This window comes from Sphaerodactylus townsendi, linkage group LG16 (genome assembly GCF_021028975.2).
Source record: "Sphaerodactylus townsendi isolate TG3544 linkage group LG16, MPM_Stown_v2.3, whole genome shotgun sequence".
Lineage (NCBI taxonomy): Eukaryota > Metazoa > Chordata > Lepidosauria > Squamata > Sphaerodactylidae > Sphaerodactylus > Sphaerodactylus townsendi.
Genome location: NC_059440.1, coordinates 27,350,364 through 27,375,806, shown reverse-complemented (window position 1 = coordinate 27,375,806; position 25,443 = coordinate 27,350,364). Strand labels below are relative to the sequence as shown.

Genomic DNA, 25,443 nt, shown 5'->3' with positions numbered 1-25,443 from the left:
TCTCCTGTAAAGAGACTCAAAGGGGCTTACAATCTCCTTTCCCTTCCCTTCCCTGCCCCCCCTACAACAAACACCCTGTGAGGTGGGTGGGGCTGAGAGAGCTCCAAAGAGCTGTGGCTAACCCAAGGTCACCCAGCTGGCATGTGCTGGAGTGCACAAGCTAATCTGGCTCACCAGATAAGCCTCCACAACTCAGGCAGCAGAGTGGGGAATCAAACCTGGTTCCTCCAGATTAGAGTGCACCTGCTCTTAACCACTACGCCACTGCTGCTCCTGAACTGGTTGAAATCTTCTGGTGAGGAACAGGAGATTTGCATCTATAGGTATTAAATAGATCACACAGCCATGAAAACGTTTTGAAAAAGTTTCTGGCTGAAGAATCGGTATAAAAGGGGATGCAGATAAAACAGTTCCAGGATAGAAATAAAGCGTTTTCAAAACACAAGGAAAGAAAAACCATGTGGAACTCCACAGAGCAAATGTTTTATGTCTCAAAACATTTTATTTTGGTTGTGTCGAAGGGGCCCTTGTCTTCCACTTTGGGCTTTCCGAAGGGTATGGATCACAGGTGTCAAACTTGCGGCCCTCCAGATGTTATGGACTACAGTTCCCATCATCCCCTGCCAGCATGATGGTTGCAGGGGATGATGGAAACTGTAGTCCATAATATCTGGAGGGCTGTGAGTTTGACACATATGTAACCTATTTAAAAGAAAGCAGCTGTGTGTGGCCTCTATTCTTGAAAGAGCGGGGGCAGGGTTTTTTGGGGGGGAAGCCCAGGCCAGTCCAACGAAAGAGCAGTTGCCAGTAGCCAGCCCCCCCCCCCTTGTGCTTTTCAGAAATGTGGGGGAGACTCTATGGGGAAGAGGGGACCAGAAATGACGTCTTGCTCATCTGCCAGCCCCTGAGCTGGAGCTTCCCAGCGCTCCTGGGAGAGGGGGGCCGACCCCTGTGCAGAGTGGATGCCAACAGCCCGGGACAGCGCCACTCTGACCGCCGCCTTCGCACGGGACCTCATGTGCAGGTTGTGAGGGCCCCGCTAATTTTCTGAGGCTCTTCGGCCAGGGAGCTCCTGTACAAAAGGGATGCCAACAGCCCGGGACGACGTTTCTCAGGGCGCCGCCTTCGCACGAGACCACAGGTGGAGGTTATGGTCCCTCAAATGGGTAGCCCCCATCTCAGGTTAGCTCCCATTGAAAACAATGGGGATGGGGCACCCCCTTTGGGGGTCCACAACTTTGCTGCCCCTGATCCAAACATCACCAAATTTGGGTGGTATCATCAGGACAGTCTCTGGATGGTACCCTGAAATTTTGGTGCCGCTAGCCTTAAAAATGCGCCCTCTGCAGGCCGAAACATGAAAAAAACCACTTAAAATTTTAAAAACACACAAATGACCCTGAAATCTTGGTGCGCCCCCCCACGTGTCCAAATGGGGGGCGCCGGGGGACATAGGGTACCCCCTGTCCCTAGGCAGGAACGCCACTGGTTGTGGGTGACTCCGCTAAGGTTCCAAGCCTCTTGGAGCTGGCAGCCCCTTCGGACAATGGAGCCTCGAGAGCCTAGGGGGCCTTTCTCAGGCGCCGCCTTCGCACGAGGCCGCACGTGGAGGTTGCCTAGTGTCGGAGCCTCTTTGGAGCAAAAGCCCCTTTGCAGAGTCTGAGACACGCTTGTAGTTCACGCCTTTGGCCACCGGAGGGCAGCAGCAGCGTCCCCCAGCGGCTCCCTTGCCCAAAGAGGCTGATTTAGAAGAAGAAGTGGACTCTCAGGCTCACAAAGGCTGGATTAGCCATTCATTCATTCATTCATTCATTCATTCATTCATTCATTCATTCATTCATTATCCCACCAGTCTTCCAAAGGGACTCAGGTGGCTTACACAGATGCACATAACAAAACAATACAACTAAAAACAGTATAAAAATATAAGCGTTAAAACCAATTTCTAACAAGATGGCTTAAAAACCTTCACAAGACATAAAAGAGCTGTCAATGAACTATCAGACCTCAGTTTTAGTGCGGTTATTAATGCCTGGCCAGAAAAAAATACATTAAAAAGTACACAAGACGCCTGAGAATTCTGCCTAAAAATGGAACATGTTTGCGCCTGTGTCTGTGCTATTCCACGCTAGAGGGAGGCAAAGAGAGAGCGGACCTTTCTGTGATCGGAATGATTCAACCGGGCGTGCGTTTCCGGGGGAGATGATTAATTGAACGGACCGAAATATCCTACCGGAAGTGACTTAGAACAACCCAGCGGGATGGTAAGTGTAGAAAAGGCGAGTAAGACAGGAAATATAAGGGAAACCCATTTCTTCCCTTGCAGAATGACAGGCTTTGGTAGGAAATCTGCATTTCTCTCCCCTCTTTGGGAACAAACAGGAAGATACTTTGGAGGGCGGGCTTTGGCTTTCAAGGCTCCCTTTTCATATATTGTGTACTGCAGTGATCGGAATGGTAAGGGAGAAGGAAGCTGTGTACAATTGGTGGATGAGCCAGTTAGCTAGCATAGAAAAGCAGTGCATATCTGTGGAAGGCGTGAGGCACTGGCTTTAAGTGCATTATTTGTTGTAAGGTTTAATTGTTGTTTTCATTGGGAGGGCATCTTGTGCTAATGATTGAGGACTAGGAATGCATGGTTTATTGTAATACTGTGCCTGGGTAGCGCAGGCTAGCCCAACCTGGATAGTTTTAAAAGGGGCTTGGATAGATTGATGGAGGAGAAGTCGATCTCTGGCTACCAATCTTGATCCTTCTTGATCTGAGATTGCAAATGCCTTAGCAGACCAGGTGCTCAGGAGCAGCTGCAGAAGGCCCTTGCTTTCACATCCTGCATGTGAGCTCCCAAAGGCACCTGCTGGGCCACTGCGAGGAGCAGAGTGCTGGACTAGATGGCTCATTCTTATGTTCTTAATCTTGTCAGATCTCAGAAACTAAGTCGGGTTAGCTCTGGTCCATATTTGGATGGGAGACCTCCCCAAAATACTGGGGTTGTGACACAGAGGCAGGCGGTGGCAAATCATTCCGGAATGTCTCTTGCCTTGAAAACCCTACAGGATCACCACACACACTATGATTTGACAGCACTTTATACACACAGTTGCATAGTAATGCTATACTGGAGAGAGATGTTCACGTTTACAAGCCACTTTAAATGCATGATTTATGGTAAGAGTTTAGTAGGGCAGGGAAGGATGAAGGGACCTTAAAATATGGCAACTTTCTCAGTTAGAGGGCAATATAAATTATAGCAGAGATGGCCAGGCATATGTTGAGGACAGGAATGTTCTGTTTGGGAGAATCATTCAAGGTGCCAGGTCTATTGGACTTATGGCATGGTGATTTTAGAAGGGACATGGGTTTTTTTTTTAGAGAGATGTCCAGTAATCTGCTACTCATAGTTAAACTGTGTTTGAGGTGCTGATAGAGCAAATGTGACATTCTTTTCAGATTAGAATGGGTGCCACAGAAGAATTTATAGTGCAACACCTGTTTTTAGGTTGGCTCTAAAGCATAAGGACTTAATGTGGGACTGTGCCTGGATTTGATTTCACATGGGAGTCTGGCTTAGTTTAGTAAGAGTGATGGATTTTGACCAAGGAGGCATGGAGCGGAATCCGTCCTCTGCTACTTTGGCCCTTTAAGCAGATCTCTACAGTCAAAGCTATTCTTAATCTCAAGACTGTGAAATGCATTGCAGGTTGAAGGTGATGTGAACAAATGGCACAATTCATGCTCCTGAATGTTGCTAAATCAACGTATTCGTCAGGGACTTGTTGTTGAGATATTGATCTTGATCTTGAACTTTCTTGATCTTTCTTCTGCTTTCTTGCAGATTAATCCAATATGCTGTTATCACGGCTGACGTCACAGGTAGCGAGAGCATCACGGTTTACAGGTAAGCACAGCTGTGTGTCATCAAATTGTTTCTGACTTATGGTGATTCTATGAATTAATAAACTCCTAAACATCCCGTCATTAACAGCCTTGCTCATGTTATTACTTCCTTGATAGATTCAATCCATCTCGTCATCAGAAAAAGAAGAGTTTGGATTTATACCCACCCCCCCTTTCTCTTCTGTAAGGAGACTCAAAGGGGCTTACAATCTCCTTTCCCTCCCTCCCCCTTTCCAACAAACACCCTGTGAGGTGGGTTGGGCTGAGAGAGCTGCAAAGAGCTGTGACTAGCCCAAGCTGGCATGTGTTGGAGTGCACAAGCTAATCTAGTTCCCATAGCTCAAGTGGCAGAGCGGGGAATCAAACCCGGTTCCCTAGAGTGCTCCTGTTCTTAACCACTACACCAGTGCTGCTCTTAACTTAAATAAACTGTCAAAAAAATTATCTGAGGAATAATTCTTTGTGATTAGGTTCAGGTGTGATAGACAGATGTCTGGCCGCTACCTTGTGTCCCTTTGTGGATTTGCTAACTTGATTCTCACGTATCCCCAGGTCAGCTTCTGTCAAGGTCAGCAGCTTCGCTACTGAATCCTGGTGCTCCTTCCACAACTTACAGCACCCACTCTTCTAGCAAAAATGGGCCCCAGCCCCAGCAACAGTACAGACTGGACCCCGAACTGGAAGAGATGCTGGTGCCCCGGAAGATGTCCATTTCCCCGCTGGAGAGCTGGCTGACGGTCCACTATTCCCTCCCTAAAGAAGGGGTCATTGTTAACATTCATGAAAGGCCACAATATGAACCTACGCAGCAGTATGACCTGCCTCCATCTCCCCAGGACCCAGAGGAGGAAGGAAATGAACCAACTGGGAATAATATGGAGTGCAGGAATGTGCTGAAGATCCGGAGGAGGAAAATGAATCGGCACAAGTACAAGAAGCTGAGGAAACGTCGGAAGTTTGTGAGGAGGAAGGTCATGGAAGGTCGACGGAAGAGGAAACAGGTGAGCTTAGGCCTGCAACCAGTCAGAAGGCTCCAGTTTTTCCACAGTCTTGGGTCTCATTCGAACTGGAGAAAGCCAAAAGCAACAGAAGCCGGATATCTTTATTTGGACCTGTTAGTCAGAAAGATGCAACCAGTGAGGCATACGCTCTCCCGGAGAGGAACTGTACTCTGTCTCAGAGAAAGATATTAGTGTGGTCAGTTGAGGTGCAGCAGTTGAGAAAATTGTATGCTTCCACATTCGAATATAGTCCCGAACGAATATGAGAATTATCATTTGTTTTTACACGCTACCTTTGTCAAAACCATTGTTTTGTGCATTGTTGAACATGGTACTTTGATACAAAACCATTTTTAGTTCATGGAATGACTATCATCAAACCTTCAAACAGATGGGGGAGCAAGGCTAGGTAGGCACTAGGATCCAGGCGGAGCATTCTACAACAAAGAAGGTCCGGCATGTTGAGTTCTGCGGTGAAGGAATATACAATCTACTCATATCTTTTTGCGAGACAGAGTCTAGCATATTGTAACCTCTTCTTTTTTCTCTTTCAGAGAAGGTTTGAAAAGGATCTGGAGCGAATCTGGAGGAAGGCTGGCTTGAAGAAGCCTCCTGAGGGTTGGGTAACGCCCAAGATCTATCTCAGGAATGTGAAATCGGATTGATGTTGCTTCAAATAGGGTCTTGCTGTTTAATTAAAAGGTTATTTTAAACAACACGCAACAGCCTCTTTTTTCTTTAAACTGTAATGCTTTGAGTAGCTTGTACAGACCACATTAGCCCAAGCTTGTCAGAGTGTGGAAGCTCAGCAGGGCCAGCCACACAGGAAGATTGATTTTTGCCCCATGGAAGAAGGCAACAGCAAGGCGCCCCCTGCTTCAATCTTGTCTGGAATGCCCTGTGGGTGGGGCTGCAGTGGGTCAGCTGCAACTTAACCGCAACTTCTTTTATCTTCCAATACTTTGATTATTCGCAGCAGGTCTCGGCAGGTTATCAAGCCTGTATGGTTCTTGATTCTCACTTAGCTGGATCTATACCACAGGTGTCAAACTCGCAGCCCTCCAGATGTTATGGACTACAGTTCCCATCATCCCCTGCCAGCATGATGGTTGCAGGGGATGATGGGAACTGTAGTCCATAATATCTGGAGGGCCGTGAGTTTGACACCTAGAAAGCAGCTGTGTGTGGCCTCTATTCTTGAAAGACGGGGGGGGGGGGGGGGGCCCAGGCCAGTCCAACGAAGGAGCGGTTGCCAGGAGCCAGCCCCCCCTTGTGCTTTTCAGAAATGTGGGAGAGACTCTATGGGGAAGAGGGGACCAGAAATGACGTCTTGCACATCTAAATCAGCGGTTCCCTGATTCTTCTTCTAAATCTGGGTTACACATACCCTGCCAGAGCGTTTGAGGTCCATGAAAAAATTATGTAATGGGTTTGCTAATAGGGACAAGGTGCAGTTTTAGGGAAACGGGTTGCCGAGGAGTACACAAGTGGAAAAAAGTTTGGGAATATGCAACTAAATGAAATGTTCCCTGGGAAAACTGTGAATGGCATGTAGTAAGGGGTGTTAGTAATTCTATATATGGGAAGTATCTTATAGGAAAGACTTATCAATATTGAAGAGATTATTAGAGTGTAAAAGGAGAACCATGAGATATATACCAATGTATACCATTAAAGGTGTGGATGGGGATGCTAGGGTTAGTGTCAGCCCTCTTGAGCCATTATGTGTCTGTTTGAACTCCATTTCTCTCTGATGTTACTGTGTTGGATCACAGCTATTTTTAAGGGGGGTGGTATAGCCTTTATAACAGCCCCAGGGTTAGGACCGGACACCATCCACCAAATGGTGGGCGGGCTGTATCGCCGCTACTGGTTTTATTGGTTTTATGTATTTTAATAATGTTGTTCAATGTGTTTTTTTTAATTTACTGATCTGTACCCCGCTCTGGGCCCATCAGGAGAGAGCGGTTTATAGGGAGGGAGGGAGGGAGGGAGGGATGGAATAGTCTGACCACTAACACTACCGTGTTTCCCCAAAAATAAGACAGTGTCTTATATTAATTTATGCTCCCAAAGATGTGCTATGTCTTATTTTCAGGGGATGTCTTATTTTTCTGTGTTCTGTTCGTAAGGCATGCTTCCAAACAAAAACTTTACTGCGTCTTACTTTTGGGGAATGCCTTATATTTCGCACTTCAGCAAAACCTCTACTACGTCTTATTTTCAGAGGATGTCTTATATTCGGGGAAACAGGGTAGGAGAAGAGAATGAGGTGTTCTTAGTGTTGCCAGCTCTGCTTGGGAAATTCCTCACACTGAGTTGGGGGGACTAACTGGGGAGGAGACTCAGTAGGGATGCTTCAGAGTCCACCTTCAGAAGCCACCATTTCCTCTGGTGGAAACTGATCCAGCCTTTAAAAGAGTCTTGGACAGATTTATGGAGGAGAAGTCGATCTCTGGCTACCAATCTTGATCCTCCTTGATCTGAGATTGCAAATGCCTTAGCAGACCAGGTGCTCAGGAGCAGCAGCGGCAGCAGAAGGCCATTGCTTTCACATCCTGCATGTGAGCTCCCGAAGGCACCTGGTGGGCCACTGCGAGTAGCAGAGTGCTGGAAGAGATGGACTCTGGTCTGATCCAGCAGGCTCTTAACTGATTTCTGCGGGCTGGAGTAATTCTGTTACCGCCTGCTCAGTTATCCCAATCAAGAATCATGAAGCAAAAATATTTTTTAAAGAAATTTTTTTTTTATTTTGAGCATCAATAACTCATTCAGCGACAGGGGCATAACATTGGGCAGTTTGGGCCATTGCCCAGGGCATCGGAATTTTGAGTCACGTAGGGGCATGTGAGCAAACCGTTTTTATTTTTTGCTTTTTTTTTACATTTTGGCCTGCAGGTGGTGCATTTTTTGACGTATCGGCACCAAAATTTCAGGGTATTATCAGGATATTGTCCTGATGATACCCCCCAGGTTTGGTGCAGTTTGGTTCAGGGGGGGCCAAAGTTATGGACCCTCAAAGGGAGTGCCCCCATTCTTTCCAATGAGAGCTAAGGAGATGGGGCTATCCTTTTGAGGGTCCATAACTTTGGCCCCCCCTGAACCAAACTGCACCAAACGTGGGGGGTAGCATCAGGACAATCTCCAGATGATACCCTGAAAGTTTGGTGCCAATAAATCCAAAAATGCATCCCCTGCAGGAACATCCCAGAAATTTGCCCAGGAATTTTTGTTCTGAAGTGAGTTTTTGCATTGCTGTCAATGGGGGATGCAAGCTGGGGGGGGGGGCACATTTCTGAAGGCACAGTCTCAAAAGTTTCAGGGTCTCATCAGGAGACTGCCCTAATGATACCCCCCAGGTTTGGTGCAGTTTGGATCAGGGGGGGGCAAAGTTATGGACCTTCAAAGGGGGTGCCCCATCCCCCATTCTTTCTAATGGGAATTAAGGAGATGGGGGCTACCCTTTTGAGGGTCCATAACTTTGGCCCCCCTGAACCAAACTGCACCAAACTTGAGGAGTAGCATCAGGACAGTCTCCTGATGATACCCTGAAATTGTGGTGCTGATATGTTTAAAAATGCACCCCCTGCAGGCACTAATGATCTGGTGCAAAAAAAAAATTGGTCCTGGTGGGGTGGCCGCCCATGGGGGGGGGGGGGCATCCAACTCAGGATTTGCCCAGGGGTCCAGTTTGCCTCGTTACGCCCCTGTTCCTCCCCCCATCATGATCGGGTGCCGCAGCAGAGGAGAATCTGCCCCACAGTGCTCAGGAGAGCCCCCGTCCCTCCTCTGGACCACTCCACGCTGACGGCCGCCTTCGCACGAGACCACACGTGGATGTTATGGGGTGATTCCGCTGTCTTCCCAAGCCTCTTTGAGCTTGGCAACCCGTTTGGATAATGTAGCGGAGAGCCCAGGGCACCACCTTCGCACGAGGCCCGACGTTGAGGTTGTGGCGTGTCCGAGCCTCTTTGGGCAGAGGAGCCGCTGGGGACGCTGCTGCCCTCCGGTGGCCAAAGTCATGAATCACAACCCCCCGACCACGCAGCATTTCTCTGGTTATAGTTGATATAATCATGTGGCGCATCGGGGCCCCTTTGGGCAGGGGAGCCGCTGCGGAGGGCTCTCCGAGAGCGAAGTAACGCTTTCTGAGAGCGCCACCACGATTTCCTAGAGCGTGCTAAGGCTTTCTGAGAGCGTTACAACGCTCAGAGAGCGCTGCCGCGCTTTTATATAGCGTTGTAATGCTCTCAGGAAGCGTTACCACGCTCTCGGAATGCCCCTCCGCAGCGGCTCCCCTGCCTATAACCTGAGAAATCCCCCTCCTCTCAACTATAACCTGAGAAATGCCGCGTGGTGGTGGTGGTGGGGGGGGTTGCGCTTGTAATTCACACCTTTGGCCACTGGAGGGCAGCAGCAGTACCCCCAGCGGCTCCCCTGCCCAAAGAGGCTCGGACACGCCACAACCTTGACGTGGGGCCTGTGCGAAGGTGGCGTGCTCTCGGCTCCATTGTCCAAACGGGCTGCCAAGCTCAAAGAGGCTTGGGAAGATAGCGGAATCACCCCATAACATGCACGTGCGGTCTCATGCGAAGGCGGAGGTCAGCGTGGTGGTCCAGGGGAGGGAGGAGGGGGTCTCCCGAGCACTGTCGGGCAGATTCTCCTCAGCTGTGGCACCCGATCAGGACGGGCGGGGGGGGGGGGGGGGGGGGGGGGGGGGGGGGGGGGAGGGGGGCGTGGGGGGGGGGGGGGGGGGCTCAGCCCACAGGCTTTCATGTGCAGGAGCAGGGAAACAAAATAAGCCTTTTGGGGGCCCATAAAATTTAACCCCACAGAAGCAAAGGTCTCCAAACCTGGATGCTATTACCAGGAGGCCCTACTGGAGCCACCCTGAAAGTCTGGTGCCTCTACCTTCAAAAATGTGCCTACACACTCAGAAATTCCCCATTGGCTACAATGGAGCAAAGTCACTGCAAAACAAAGAATCTTGGGCAAATTTCTTGGGGTGCCTGGAAGGGGTGTATTTTTAAAGCTAGTGACACCAAAATTTCAGGGTATCATCTGGTAACTATTATTATGATGCCACCCAAGTTTGGTGAGGTTATGTTCAGGGGGACCAAAGTTATGGTCCCTCAAATGGGTAGCCCCCATCTCAGGTTAGCTCCCATTGAAAACAGTGGGGATGGGGGCACCCCTTTTGGGGGTCCATAACTTTGTTGCCCCTGAACCAAACATCACCAAATTTGGGTGGTATCATCAGGACCGTCTCTGGATGGTACCCTGAAATTTTGGTGTCGCTAGCCTTAAAAATGCGCCCCCTGCAGGCCGGAATGTGAAAAAACACTTTAAAATTTAAAAACACACAAACGACCCTGAAATGTTGGCGCCCCCCCACGTGACCAAATGGGGGGCGCCCGGGGACATAGGGTACCCCCTGTCCCTAGGCAGGAACGCCACTGGTGCAGATATGTCTAAAAATGCACCCCCTGCAGGCACCAATCACCTGGGGCAAAACAATTTTTTTGTTGTGGTGGGGTGGCCACCCATGGGGGGCGGGCATCCAACTCAGGTTTTGCCCAGGGCTCCAGTTTGCCTAGGTACGCCCTTGTTCAGCGGGGTGAGAGGGAAAGGCACACCCCACCAGCAGAAGCCTAACATCTTTATACGGTTTGAAAAACAAAACAATCCTACTTTGAGGCAGTCTGATGACATCACAAACATATCAAGAAGCAAAAGAAACGTTTTCATAAAGGTCCTCTTTTAGACATGCTGTTATTGCCTCCCCCTCCCTTCTGCTGACTTAGTACATTATTATTTACCTTCAAATGTTTCTGTATAAACAGTGGGGAACAGAGGAAAGAAAACAGGTGCACATCTCATTACCTATTAGCCATATTTAAATTTAACAGAAGAAAAATCGTATTGTCATGAAATAAATTTTAGTTTGCTACTTAGCAAACTGTTAAAATTCAGAAAATCCTCTGTCTCTTGTTATAATTACTACATTGCAGTTCTTGTGAACAAGGATAACTGAATAGGATGGAAACAAAGTTATCTGGGGCTACTGTGTACCTTCATATCTATTTCTGGGTGTGAAACAGACACAGAGTGAAACAGACTTTTCTCTGTGATACACCTCTGAAGATGCCAGCCACAGACGCAGACGAAACGTTAGGAACAAGATCCACCAGACCACGGCCACACAGCCCAGAAAACCCACCAGAACCAGTATTTCTGGGTGTTTGGCCAAATCTCAGCATTTTTCAGTGTTCTGTCTAAAAGGCCTTTGTCTCTGAAAAATAGGGGCAGATATCAGGTCTGCAGAAAGATTTCTTTTAGCTAAATACCAGTGAAAAGAGAATAATTCTTACTCTATAGTTATATATAACTAATAATGAATATTAATCACATAATATAGTTTTCCTGGGTTACTATTCCAGAACCCCAGGCAACATATAGAGATTGGCTCCTCTAGTCCTCTTGTGGATTAGGGAGTGAAATATGGGAAGATATGGACAGGTCTCTCAATTGATAGTCCCAGTATGAGAAAACATGTGACCAATCAGGGCAAACAAGGAGACAATTCACCAAGTTCGGACTTAAAAAAAAAAAAGCTTTATTGAACAAGTTTCAAGGTGACAACTTCCGATAGAGAAGAAATGAAAAGTTTGATTTGTGCAGTACCACAGGAAATGCATCTGAGGAACATAGTTCTGGAGTTTTGAAATGTATCAAGGTTTCCATCTTCGACAAGGGAGAAGGGGGTGTTTCAAGTTACTGGTTCACATTGCAGTGACCACATACACATATCCAAATGCTTGTAAGAAACAGCCAATGTGTGTTCACTTTACAAATGAAACCAGGGACCACTCCCTAGATCAGGGGTCTGCAACCTGCGGGTCTCCAGATGTTCATGGACTACAAATCCCATCAGCCCCAGCCAATTGGCCATGCTGGCAGGGGCTGATGGGATTTTTAGTCCATGAACATCTGGAGAGCCGCAGGTTGCAGATGTCTGCCCTAGATAAATGCAGGGTTGAAATCTCATGCTTCAGCCGTGAATGCAATAAATGGACCACAAGAATTACTCCATGCTCGTTATAAAGAAAAATCTAAGTTGCACACTGATTGTACGTGCATTCGCTGTAACTTGGGAAGAAGGATCTGGCCCCTAAAGTCAAAACCTTCCTCCACATGGTACAAACACGCTCCAGGGGAGTGATTTTACACAGAAATTACAACTGGTAAATCTGGCCACATGCAGTTTCATCGCTGTGATCTCAGGAATTGCTAATACTGATGTATGTCAAGTTGCCTTATGCTAAGTTCACCCATTGGTCTATTCTGGGCAGTATTGTCTACTCTGGCTGACAGTAGCTTTTCAGTCTCCAAGAAGTAGGATTGCCAATTCCCAGGTGGGGCCAGGAGTTCTGCCCAAATTACAGTTCCCCTGGAGGAGGGGGAGGAGGAGGAGGAGTTTGGATTTATATTCCCTCTTTCTCTTCTATAAGGAGACTCAAAGGGGCTTTACAATCTCCTTCCCCTTCCCCCCCCCCCCACAACAAATACCATGTGAGGTGGGTGGGGCTGAGAGAGCTCTGAAGAACTGTGACTAGCCCAAGGTCACCCAGCTGGCTTGTGTTGGAGTGCACAAGTTAATCTGGTTCACCAGATAAGCCTCCACAGCTTAAGTGGCAGAGCAGAGAATCAAACCCAGTTCTCCAGATTAGAGTGCACCTGCTCTTAACCACTACACCGCGCTGGTTTGGAGAGATGAACGTATGACTTTATATCCCTGCTGAGTTCCCTCAGTCAGGTTCACCATGATCCAAGGACAAGTTCTCTGTATTTAAAGGCAGTTTGAGCACAGTTAAAAGAAAAGAAGTTTTTAAAAGTTTATTGTTGAAGGCTTTCTTGACCGGAATCAACAAGCTGTTGTGGGTTTTCTGGGCTGCGTGGCTGTGGTCCGGCCGTTTTTACTCCTAACGCTTCACCCATATCAATGTACCATGACGTGCCTCTGAAGATGTCAGTCACGGCCAGCAAATCATGGTTCCTCATTGGCTTTTCCTGAGGCCCAAAGAAGCAATCAGATTTTGCTAGTGTCAAGAGGGCTAAAACGTATCACACAATACAGGAACTGGCTGATTTTCAAGTTTCGTTGCTAACAGCTTTCAAAAAGAGAGGAATACTAGCTAGCGATCCCCACACATTTGTGCCAGAACTGAGATGGAATGAGGGGCGTGAGGCCTCCAACGTTCACGCCTCGCTGCTACCAGGGGAGATACCCCCCTTGGCCATTCAGGAAGCTCCCGTTGTCTTTTTCACTGAGATGAGCCAGACACGAGATGATCCCGGGGATGGCATCCTGGACCTTTAAGGGAGCCTGTAAGGATCAACAAAAAAGAGAAGAGAAGTTGCGTTGGGAGGCTTGCCAGCTCTGAGCTGGAAAATTCCAGGAGATCTGGGAGAAGAGCTGCCTTTGGGGAGGGGGGAGGACTTTGGCAGGGTATAATGCCAGAGATCCCACCCTCCAAAGCATTTTCTCTGGAGAAACTGATCCCTGTCACCTGGAGATCAGTTATAATTCCAGTAGTTCCCAGCCCCCGTCTGGAGCTTCCAATTACAAAGAAATTGTGCCAGCCGCAAGAGAAACCACACACACGTCTCAAAAATGAAAGAGCTGGAACACTGACCAGACTTCCTCCCATATCCGTGTCAATCCAGCCTGGATGCAGAGACACGCAAAGGATCCCATCCCGCTCCAAATCGACAGCGAGGCATCTGGTGATCATGTTCAGTGCTGTCTGAGGGCGGGAAGAAAAGCAAACAGGATCTTACAGCCATGCATGGGATAGGCTTGTGAGGTTTCTCAGCTTCTGCTGTGTAAGCAGTAGGATCCCTCCTCCCAGTAAGGAGAAGGAGAAGGAGAAGGAGAAGGAGAAGGAGAAGGAGAAGAAGAGGAGGAGGAGGAGGAGGAGGAGGAGGAGGAGGAGTTTGGATTTATACCCCACCTTTCTCTCCTGTTAGGGGACTCAAGGTGGCTTACAAGCTCCTTTCCCTTCCTCTCCCCACAACAGACACCTTGTGGGGTAGGTGGGGCTGAGAGAGTTCTGAAGAACTGTGACTAGCCCAAGGTCACCCAGCAGGAATGTAGGAGTGCAGAAACACATCTGGTTCACCAGATAAGCCTCCGCCACTCAGGTGGAGGAGTGGAATCAAATCCATGTTAGAATCCACCTGCTCTTAACCACTACACCACGCTGGTTCATCTCTCTGCATATCTCATTGTGTATGTCTGCAGTGAAAGGGGCAAGAACCATATATATAGAGTATCACATTATTTCAATTGCTTTAAAAAATAAAATAAACCTCAGAGGTGGCCAGGGCAAAGAAAATGGGAAATTGCGGTGCGACTGCTTCCAATAGCATTCACTCTAAGACAAACCACCCACGTGTAAGGGACCTTAACTGGTCAGTATTAAATGTCCCTTTAAACAATTGTTGCCCTTGAAATGAAAAAGAAGTTCTATTTTTTTCTGCATTTGCAGCAATCACAGCAAAAGCTACACAGCTTGTGGTCAGGGCCAGCCCATCCCCTTGGCATGCTTAAGAAGTTACACCTGGGGCACAGAGGTGGGATCCAGCAGGTTCTCACAGGTTCCCGAGAGTAGGTTACTAATTATTTGTGTGTGCCGAGAGGGAGTTACTAATTGGTGATTTTGCCACATGATTTTTGCCTTAGTTACACCCCTCCTCTCAGCAGTAGCACGCAGAACTTGAAGCAGTCTAGCAGGAGGTGCACCGGCGTGCGTGGCAGCCTGCGCCTGCGTGCATTCGTTTCCCGCCCAAGGACCAGTGCAGCAGCTGCGTCCTTGCCACAGCCCCGCCCAGGAATGCCCCGCTTCAGGAATGCCCGGCCACGCCCCCATCGTGCCCTGCCCAGCCCCATTGGCGCTACGCCACAGTTTGAATCCCACCACCGTGGGAACCTGTTACTAAAATTTTTGGATCCCACCACTGCTGGGGCACCAGAGAGCCAGAAGTCCACCAATCAGCCAGAAAGTCCACCAATCAGCAGAAGCAGCCACGGTCTCCCTGGTCAAAATCCAACATTATGCCCTGCTATCCTTTGGAGGGTCTCAAAAGCTTCAGGTCTATGGTTCAGAGTCTGGCTAATTAGTGGACTCTCCCCTGAACCCTAGGAAAACGGTTCTCCATCTCAGCAGCTACCCACCTTCGCTATCCTGTAAGGGTACACCATGCGGAAGTGGTTGTCCTCTACAAGTTCCATGGATGCCGATATTGAGGACATGTTGACGATAGTCGCACGGTGGCACCCCATCCCGGTGCTCTGCTGGGCAGCTCTCCTCAGCAGAGGAAGAAAAGCCTGCAAGGAAAATGAGAAAGGAGAGAAAGAGAAGTGTTTTTAAACAAGCAAAGCAACAATTGGAGGGTCACGGGGCAACACGACAGAATACTGAATTTGCAAGCAAGATGGCCATGTTCTGAGAAAACCAGGAAGTGACACCAGTCACACAATAGACCTTTATTGGCATAAGGTATACAAGCGTGAATATAGACCGTGACACCAGTCATCTCCAGGAATTGCCAGAAACTCTATGGTTTTACCATCAAGTTTTCATTAATATCTTGAAGGGTGTGCCATCACTTACGGGTTTTCCAAGGAGTAATGTCATACTGGGTCCCCCCAAAATCTCCCACTGTGGGGAAGAAAAGTTAAAGCCTCCCTTTCCCAAATCCACAGCACTGACCCTTTTCAAAATTGCCCCCATGGCTGTTTTGTTAGGTGCAAACGACAATAGTGGAATGTTAACTTGGATCTCCAGCAGCATGTATACCTTTAGCCCCCATGTTCATCAAAGTTACAAGTCCACACACACAAAAAAAGAATATACTATTGTCAAAGGCTTTCACAGCCAGAATCACTACGGTGTTGTGGGTTTTCCAGGTTGTATGGCCGTGTTCCAGTGACATTTTCTCCTGATATTTCACCTGATGCAGGAGAAACGTCAGGAGAAAATGCTACTGGAACATGGCCTTACAACCTGGAAAACCCACAACACCCTAAACAATATACTATCAAATTCTCCACCACTTTCCTGTGCTCCCCCATAACTTAAAAAGACCCCAGATAAAGTGAGCTGTAGCGCGGTAAGAGAAGGAACGAAGATTGAGAGGCTCTGGGTTCAAATCTCAAACTTTTCTGCCTGGAAAAGAGGAAAGTAATTCATCCCAGGTGAAAGCAACCGCTTTCTTACTTTGGTGACCATCAGCTGGGCAACCGTGTTCGTCTCGTAGATATGGAGCATGGTCTCCGCCGTGACTTGTTCCAGAGTGGCCACCACATTGATGCCAGCATTGTTGACCAAGCAGTTCAACCCTTCATCCCCGACGATCTCTTCCACTTCTTTGACCACTCTCTCGATGCTGCTTTCGGAAACCACGTCTGGAAGCAAAGAGAAGAAGCAGCTACAGCCACGAAAGAAGGCTTCTGGGGTGGCACTCTGGGACATGGCCTTCTTGGTCCTGGCACCGAAATTCTGCACTCTCTATCCACTCCAGGAAACCCTTAAGTCAGAGGTGGGATCCAACCAGTTCTCACCACTTCTCTAGAAGTGGTTACTAATTTTTTCTGAGTGCCGAGAAGGGGTTACTAAAGCAACCTCCCTGCCCAATAGGGACTGGAGGTGCGTGAGTGCGGCGGCGCCACTGTTTGAATCCCACCACCATCAGAACCTGTTATTAAAAATTTTAGATCCCACCACTGCCTTAAGTCCCTTTCTGTTGCCATCTTTTGTTTCCTTTGGCGTTCCCTCAGTGATCCTACCATCCCGCCCAATATTTTAACTATCACTCTGTATGATTTTGTATGCATTTTAGCTCTGGTTTTGATTTCATTATATTTTTGTTGGTTTTAATGGTGATTTTTATTATGTAATGTTTGCAATTTGTTAGCCCTGATGACAGAGCAGCTCCACTACACCACCTGGTTTTTAAAAAAACTTTCCCGTGCCTTCCCCCCACCCAAATTTTCCTTCCATCGTTCTTTGTCCTTCCCCATCAAATCTGTACCTGAAGAGGCCACGTTTCTTACCGAGCTGAAGGAGTTTCAGATTAGGGTACTTCTTGCAAAGTTGTTGAAGTTCCTATCAAGAGAAAAAGATGTACATCAGTCTTGTATCCCTTCAGGGTCCAAAACTGGGGTTCCCATTTGGTGAGAGAACTTCACTCAATTGCAGCCTTTGCTGGAGGTCTAACCATAGAATTCCTGATGATTCCTAGAACTACCTGATTACGACACGGGTTGTTCTAGCAATTGCCAGAAACTCTATGGTCAGAGCTTCTGGTAAGTAGCCAAGGCCTTTAAAAATTTTTTTCCTGTGACATTGACTCCCAAACCTTCCTGCTCGTTGTCAGGCACTCCACTTTACCTATAACATTTATTGAACACTTTTGGCTATATAAAGCCCCTCTTCGACAATACAGAGCCAAGATTGTCATATAGCACATGACAGATTGTAAGCTTCTTGGGGCAGGGACCTTGCCATCTATAATGTGTGGTGGTGAAGACAAAGGTGATAAGGGATCTGCAATCGTTCCTTTTGTGGAGCATCGCTGCCAGGGTGACCTCATATGAGGCAGCTCTGTCAACCTTGAAATTGACTCACATTAAAAAAAAAACCATTTGCTGAACAGTGCTTCCCCAGAAGTTTTCTAGAGCCAGCTCCAGAGCCCACTGATGTAATGACACAACCGGGGAAGACTCCCTGACCAAACCTGCTCGGCTCTTCAATTCCATTTAAACCAAGAAGAGCCCTTACAGGAGGTGAAGTCAAAAGGACTGTGTACACTTGGTGACTCAGAGCAAACAAGAGAGGTTTTATAAGGGCGTCCTCTCTAACCAGAGACTCTCGCTCGTCATACCAAGTCACAGGCTTTTACGACACCGATATGCAAGAGATCCGCAGCGAACTCTCCCTTTTCAGCCCATAGACCTTGAGAACAGCGGATAATAGTTTTATACTGGAGCAAACATGGCCTAACCTTCCCTGCAAACCAAGCGCTGTGGAAACTTTTCCCTTGATTTCACAGGACAGATGACGATCTTCTCAGATGCTATTTTACCTCAGATTACACAGCCCTTTGCGGCTCCAGAGGGGGATCACTTGCAACCCCTGAAGCTCTCCTGCCCCCATTCACATTCCCACAACTTGCAATCATCTGGGAAATACAGAACTATTTAATAACTAGGAGAACGTTTGCAGGTATGTTCTCAGTTATGTTTATTTTTCAGCATATCTTCTATTCTCTCACCTAGAGCAGATGGTAAGATACAGGGGCCAAGATACTCTGCCCGAAAATATCGGGTCAAATCACTGCATGTTGTCTTGCTTCAGTCCCACAACTAATTGCCTCTATTGTTTTCACACTGGATGCTAATAAAAGACTGTTAGATAGCTGAGCTGTAATATCTTGGACACACTTGAAAACACGAGCAGGGGAAATCCGCGGGCAGATAAAAAGGTCTAAAGTTTGCACTGCGTACCAGAGGTTTCAGATTTTAAATAAGCAGCGATCGAAACGGTGGCAATATTGTGACCTGTCCTCATGCAGCTGGAAATACTGGAGAATGTTTTTTATCACCATCGTAAAACACACACACACACAAATGCAATTCTTTGTTTTAAAAGGATACTAGATGTTCTATTACTTATTCGGTCTGAAAGAGTATTGAACAAGCTCCTTGGCAACTAGAAATCAAAGTCCATATCCTCTGTTATCTGATACAAGAGATTTCAGCCCAGAGTGACCCCTTATAAATAGCACCCACATTTGGTGGGATCACCAGTTGCACATTTCCCAGAGAATTCTGTTGAAACAGGGAACGTCTCAATAAACACATCAAACACCTGTCGCACAACAGGGAACGTGCCAGGTGTACCATGAAGCAGAAACCTGGGAAAGGCGGCGAGGAGCATGAAATCCGGTCAACCCCAGAGCAGTTCCAAATCAAGGGAACATGTCTGAAACAGCCTTTTACTGAATCAGGTCCTCAAGAAGAGCTTTGGATTTATACCCCACCTTTCTCTCTTGTAAAGAAACTCACGGTGGCTGACAAGCTCCTTTCCCTTCCGCTCCCCACAACAGACACCTGTTGGGGCTGAGAGAGTTCTCAGAGAACTGTGACTAGCCCAAGGTCACCCAGCAGGAATGTACGAGTGCGGAAACACATCTGGTTCACCAGATAAGCCACTCAGGTGGAGGAGTGGGGAATCAAACCCGATTAGGAGCAGCAGTGGCGTAGGAGGTTAAGAGCTCGTGTATCTAATCTGGAGGAGCCGGGTTTTGATTCCCAGCTCTGCCGCCTGAGCTGTGGAGGCTTATCTGGGGAATTCAGACTAGCCTGTACACTTCCACACACGCCAGCTGGGTGACCTTGGGCTAGTCACAGCTTCTCTGATGCTCTCTCAGCCCCACCTACCTCACAGGGTGTTTGTTGTGAGGGGGGAAGGGCAAGGAGATTGTAGGCCCCTTTGAGTCTCCTGCAGGAGAGAAAGGGGGGATATAAATCCAAACTCTTCTTCTTCTTCTTCTTCTTCTTATCCAGATCAGAATCCTCCTGCTCTTAACCACTACAGGACATGGCTCTCATGGTTAGTATTTTCTGCTCTGACCAGCAGCCGCTTTCCAACGTCCCAAGCAGAGGGGTCCATTTCACCTCCTCCCAAATCCTTTAACTGGAGATACCTGGGCTCAAACCTGGGACCTTCTGCAGAGCCAACGGAGCCTCTACCTCTGAACCGCAGTGTGTCGCCTCCAGCGATGCTGAACTCTGAGCACAGCAAGCAAAGGCATCAACAGCTTTTGACAGCTAAGGTGATGAAGCACGAAGCGAGAAGGAAAGAAGGATTCTCCCCCTTTCTTGCCCATCAGATTATCGACTCATCTGACTATGGCAACAAACAGGCTAGAGTCAGGGAGAACTTTCCAGGAAATAAATTAATCACAGGGCGCTACTGTTGTTGCCCTTGTGCCAAAGGTGCACATGGTATGTGTTCCTGGCTGTCTTTCTTTACTTTTTGTTTTTTGACAGTCTTTTGTTGCATTGATAGCAAATGCGCAAATTATTTTTTGGATTCTAAATAGCTTAAATTTTGACATCAACTTAATTTTTCCCAAGTCACATTTATGGCAATCTCTTTGTGGAGCGCTTTGAGATGCTTCGCAGAGCACTGTTTGGAAACCGCTGTTCAAGACATTATGCAGAAATGGAACAAAGTGTGTGTGTGTGTGTTTTAAGTGAAAGCAGAGACTGCAGTTCTGCATATGGGGTAAGTACGTGATGCATCTTCCCTTCGCTGACTATTTTGCTGCTCAAAATGCCCCTCCAAGATGGTCCTCCCCCTCTGAAGCCCATGATGGGAAAAGCAGCAGGGGGGATTTGGAGCCCCAAAAAGAACCAGCCGGCAAGGGGTGAACCCTGCTCCCCCATTCCTGTTCATTCCAGAATGCAACCTCCAAAAGAAACAAATCCCAGGTGTAGTTTCATGACAGCGTGCAGGTGAACTAATCTCTCCCTCCTGGAGATCAGCTGCAACCCCTGGATATCCCAAGCCCCCACCTAGAGGTTGGCACCCCCATGTGGGTGGACTGGCCACGCCCCCACCTGAGATCAGTGGCAGCCCCTGGAACTCTCCAGCCCCTACCTGAAGGTTGGCATCCCCATGATGCAGGTGAACTAATCTCTCCCACCCGGAGATCAGCTGCAATCCCTGGAGCTCTCCAGTCCCCACCTGGAGTTTGGCATCACCATGCAGCAGGTGAGCTGGCCTCCCCCCCACCCCCCAGATCAGCCCCCATCCCTGGAGCTCACCAGCTGCCACCTGGAGATCGGCTGCAAACCCTGGATATCACGTCCCCACCTGGAGGTTGGCATCCCCAGGCAGGTGAACTGACCACGCCCCCACCTGAGATCAGGGGCAACCCCTGGAACTCTGCAGGTGAACATGATTAGATCCGCGGTCGCCCCTGGAGCCCTCCAGTCCCCACCCGGAGGTTGGCACCCTTCCTGAGCTTACCTGCGCCTTCTCCGGGTAGCGGCACGTGGCGAGGACGAGGTCGGGGCAGGGGGAGGCGGCCAGGAGTCCCCTGACCAGCCCCAAGCCGATGCCCCTGCTGGAGCCGGTGATGAGCACGGAGCGGCAGCGCAGCTGGGGGTGAAGGTGAGCCATGGCCAGCCGGGACTGGAGCGCTGGTGGAGCCCGCACCGCATTTTATGGGGGAGGCCACGCCCTCTCCCCCACCCACCCCACCCCTCGGAAGCGCACCCATCCCACTGGGGCCGTGGCTTCCACGGGACCCTTCTCCGGCGGGGAGAGGGCTGGGAGGGGGGACCCTGGCTGAGCCTTCCAGCATCCCGTTGCAAAACTCGCCTTTGGAACTCCTTGCAACGACCTCCATTGTCATCTTAAGAGAGCCTCTGCAGAATCGCAGAGCCCCCAGAGCGGTTGCAGTTAGATGGATACCCCCTTCCCCAAATGACAATCGAATAAAAATGCCATGCTAAATGGTGGTGTTGGGTTATTTTTTTACACATTTATATGAAATCCATACCAAACAAACTTTGGCAAGCAAATCAAAACACCATCCCGAACGGTTGTGGGTTTTCCTATCTTCCCCTTTCCCTCTTTTCCCTTTCCTGGGGTTGGACTGGATGGCCCTTGGGGTCTCTTCCAACTCTATGATTCTTTGATTCTATGATTCCTTTCCCTGTCCTTCCTCCTTCCCTTCTTTCCTCCCTTTTTAAACTCTTTTTTACACATCTGTATCAAATCAACACCAAACCATCTTCTGCAATGGCTGGGAGGACGTTGTTTTCTCACACATGGACCGAAACATTATCCCAAAAACACCTTTCGACATGAGCGGTTACAACTTTACATTTTTTAAAAAAAACAAAAAACCCCACTTGTTTTGTGACATATTTGAATTCCCCGCAAGGACCTCAAGATGGGGTGCAAATTTCAGGACAACTACGAGATGTAATACATTTGGAAATGTCAGCTTGCCAGCAGAAGAAACACACACACACACACACACACACACACACACACACACACACACACACACACACACACACTCTCAATGATTTTCAAGATAAGAGAGTGATGCTTTCTTCTAATATATAATTTTTGTTCCATTTATCAAATTGGGGTAAAGGTGCATGCCCTGGCCCGTCTAGGTTAGTGTATGTCATAAAAAGAGCACAGACTGTGCCAGCTTCTCCCTCCCCAAGACTTAGGTGTGGAAACACCCCAGTTACCTATAGCGTGGGACGATGGTGATTGAACTAGTATTACTAGGAAACGGAAATGTTCTTCAAGGCCACGAACTCTGCCACTGGGGCCTAGATATGCTGTTCCAGAAAAGGCGTTAAACCCTGGGACGATGGTGCATTGGAATTATAACAGTTAGGCGCATGCTCCAGATTTGTCACCCCTGAGAGGTGCCCTCTTCAAACTGGGTGCATTGCCATGCTGGGCAAAGTGATGATCAGTGCATGAGCCATCTGCTGGGGCTGGCGCAGGGCTGGCAAACCCACACAACACTGGCTGAAATTGTCTGGCAAGGAACAGGAGATTTGCATCCGTAGATTTGTGGTCGATTCCGCACTTGCGTTATCGACCTAAGTTCGAGCTGCGTTCGACCTAAGTGCTCCGCACAACCACTGGGATTGACGTGGTTTTGTACCAACTTTGCCCCGTGTAATGGTCAAATTTCCGACTCTAGTTGGGAACTACTACTTTTTCAGGGAACCACGCTCGAACTCAGCTCGATTCCAGTAAAGTGCGGAATCTCTAGTGCCAGGAGTCCCCCATTCAGCCTATCACAGCTGAGTGTTTCGGGCATGTGTACAGCTGACCAATCAAAAAATGCCACCTTCATCCCTCCACTCCTGTGGCAGTTTTTTTATAACGTGTGTGGGGATAGACGGAACATCGCCGTAGAACAGTAGCCAATCAGAATGGAGCGGCGAATAGGCACAGGATGATTCCGCCCTCTGAGGTGGGATCAAGCTGGTTGCAGAGGGGAACAACAATGGCTTCGACCTAGGTTAGTACCCTTCTCAGGGAACTGGGTCGAACCTATTTTACTCGTGTGCGGAATCGCCCTGTGATTGGACTCATTCGTGCAGACAACTTTGCAAAAAGGATCTGATTGCAATTCACTTTGAACGCCACCTGCCCACCCCAAAATCCCAGGATGGCTGATGTGGGTTTTCTGGGCTGCGTGGCCGTGGTCTGGTCGTTTCATGACAGCCGTAGATGTGGGTGAAAAGTTTGGAGCAAAAAACTAGCAGACCACGGCCATGCAGCCCAGAAAACCCACAGCAACCAGTTGATTCCGGCTGTTAAAGCCTTCAAAACAAAACTGGAATCCTCTCGCCCACAACACTTGGTGATAGTTTCAAAACAGGCAATTAAAACTCAAGACAAAAACAACCCGGACTAAAGAAACAACAGGCAAGATCCCCTGCCGAATTTTCAACTCTGTTGACCAGCAGAAATGGATCTTGGTGCAAGCACATGTTTTTTTAAAGTTGCTAGAAATGGTTCTCCGACCTGGACGGCTCTGACTAGCCCGATCTCACCCGATCTCAGAGACTAGGCAGGATGGGAGACCACCAAAAAAAGTCCAGGTTTCCTATGCAGAGGAAGGCAATGCTAGTTCAGATGAACGGTATAGCAAGTTGAGGGGCATGCCAGCGTGGTGTAGTGGTTAAAAGCAGGTGGATTCTCATCTGGAGAACCAGGTTTGATTCCCCACTCCTCCACCTGAGTGGCACAGGCTTGTCTGGTGAATCAGATGTATTTCTGCACTCCTGTATTCCTGCTGAGTCACCTTGGGCTAGTCACAGTTCTTTCCACACTCCTACATCCCTGCTGGGTGATTTTGGTCTAGTCACAATTCTTGAGAACTCTCTCAGCCCCACGTATCTCACAAGGTGTGTCTTGTGGGCAGAAAGGAGCTTGTAAGTCCCCTTGAGTCTCCTTACAGGAGAGAAAGGTGAGGTATAAATCCAAACTCTTCTTCTTCTTCGGCCTCCCCAAAAGCCAGACACGAGGGTTAGCGTAATCTGTTTCATTGAATGGGAATTACGATGTTGCATTGCCAGATCTGAAACTTCCCGAGCAAAGCGGTAAGTGTATCCCTTGCGAATTCCTCCCCCAAAAGCATCACAAAATCAAAACTGTTTGCTGGGCACAGAATTTGCCAAGGTCAGGGAATAAGATAACCACATAACAAAGTGAAAAAAGCTGCAACAAGAAACCGTTCTACTTTGCGTGCCAAACAGGGGGCTTGAAATGCCACCATCTCCCACCTGACCTTGGAGCCAGTCAGGGAGACACCATGATAAAGCTTTTTTGTTTCCCAGTATCTAGGTATGCTGAAAAGGGCAATACATGGGTACTATTATGGTTCACAACCACAAGCCTGGTGCAACAGCTCCATATTCAAGGCCCTGCAGCCATCGATGAACTATGACTGAGTATAATCCCCCTTTAAAGCCGCTGAAACTAGGGGACATATCACATCTTGTGGCAGGGAGTTCCACAAGATGATTATTTTATGTGCACAAGACTTTGCTCCATTTGTCCAGAATCAAACAACTTCATTTGCTGGTATGAGAGGGGGAAGCAGCTCTCTCTAGGCATCCCGGGGTTCTAAAAACCAGGAATCCCTCCCAGAAAGATCAGGACTAGTTAACAAATGAATCTAGAACCATTGATGCAGGCAAGGTGGAGTCTCCTTCTTTGGAGGTTTTCAAAGAGAAGCTGAATGGCCATCTGTCAGGAGTGCTTTGATTGTGCGTTCCTGCATTTCAGGGGGTTGGACTGGATGGCCCTTGGGGGTCTCTTCCAACTCTATGATTCTATGATTCTATGTCTCCATCCAACAGAAGGACGAGCCCGGGTCTGGCTTCCAGGTGCACGTTCCTTGCACTTAATTGAGATGATCCCACACACCCAAAGCAACCAAGAAAACTCTTCCTACATTTGATTTATTCGAGGGGCTCCTTTGAGGCGGGTTCATGAAAATCCCTTTACGGCACAAGTTGTCCTCACGTTTGGGCTTTGCTTAATCCCGGTTGTCAGCACATCAGAGAGCTTGCTGGTGCCAGACAGCATTGCTGGGATTCTACAGAGGTACGCTGATGCGGCAGGAACGGATGGGAGACGCCAGCCATGGGATCGAAAGCTGACGTGTGTGTGGCCATGCGTTATGTTCAGTGCACGATCTAAACTTTTTTAAATGACGGAGACTCCTTTTCTCCCAGGTTCCCTTGAAACATGCAATGCAAGGCCAGAGGAAACTATATTGCAGGGACACCTCTGCATTATTTTGAGATGATTCTTTGAAATTTAAACTATTCTTGTAAATGTGCTGTCAAGTCGTAGTCAACGTCAAGAGGATGTAATTGTACCTCTCTATTCTGCATTGGTTAGACCTCACCTGG

General features: G+C 48.3%; 2 protein-coding genes across 6 annotated transcripts; one reads left to right on the top strand and one right to left on the bottom strand.

The window, feature by feature from the left end:
- Nucleotides 1-2,190: 2,190 nt before the first annotated feature.
- On the top strand, nt 2,191-5,616 carry AURKAIP1 (aurora kinase A interacting protein 1). 5 transcript variants are annotated; one of them, XM_048518461.1, is made up of 4 exons: nt 2,191-2,264; nt 3,836-3,898; nt 4,450-4,898; nt 5,453-5,616. In XM_048518461.1, the coding sequence occupies exons 2-4, from the start codon at nt 3,847-3,849 to the stop codon at nt 5,561-5,563; spliced, it is 612 nt and encodes a 203-aa protein (XP_048374418.1). In that variant the 5' UTR covers nt 2,191-2,264; nt 3,836-3,846; the 3' UTR covers nt 5,564-5,616. The 5 variants fall into 5 exon arrangements, with proteins under 5 accessions (XP_048374418.1, XP_048374420.1, XP_048374421.1 ...); XM_048518463.1 differs by having other exon boundaries at nt 2,259-2,279; XM_048518464.1 differs by having other exon boundaries at nt 2,260-2,340; nt 5,458-5,616.
- A 7,172-nt stretch (nt 5,617-12,788) lies between these two features.
- On the bottom strand, nt 12,789-21,154 carry LOC125445797 (C-factor-like). The gene is made up of 6 exons (XM_048519176.1): nt 21,002-21,154; nt 17,017-17,068; nt 16,181-16,368; nt 15,136-15,288; nt 13,595-13,705; nt 12,789-13,284 (listed from the first exon to the last, which is right to left on the bottom strand). Exons 1-6 carry the CDS (start codon nt 21,152-21,154, stop codon nt 13,171-13,173), a joined length of 771 nt encoding a protein of 256 aa, XP_048375133.1. The 3' UTR covers nt 12,789-13,170.
- Nucleotides 21,155-25,443: the final 4,289 nt, after the last annotated feature.

What these genes read in the sequence shown, in the direction of transcription:
- AURKAIP1 (XM_048518461.1), top strand. Translation starts at nt 3,847, where the DNA reads ATGCTGTTATCACGGCTGACGTCACAGGTAGCGAGAGCATCACGGTTT. An exon ending in GAGAGCATCACGGTTTACAG is followed by an intron (nt 3,899 to 4,449) that starts GTAAGCACAGCT and finishes ACGTATCCCCAG; the next exon opens with GTCAGCTTCTGTCAAGGTCA. An exon ending in GTCGACGGAAGAGGAAACAG is followed by an intron (nt 4,899 to 5,452) that starts GTGAGCTTAGGC and finishes TTTCTCTTTCAG; the next exon opens with AGAAGGTTTGAAAAGGATCT.
- LOC125445797 (XM_048519176.1), bottom strand. Translation starts at nt 21,154, where the DNA reads ATGGCTCACCTTCACCCCCAGCTGCGCTGCCGCTCCGTGCTCATCACC. An exon ending in GCTACCCGGAGAAGGCGCAG is followed by an intron (nt 17,069 to 21,001) that starts GTAAGCTCAGGA and finishes TTCTCTTGATAG; the next exon opens with GAACTTCAACAACTTTGCAA. An exon ending in TCTGAAACTCCTTCAGCTCG is followed by an intron (nt 16,369 to 17,016) that starts GTAAGAAACGTG and finishes CTTTGCTTCCAG; the next exon opens with ACGTGGTTTCCGAAAGCAGC.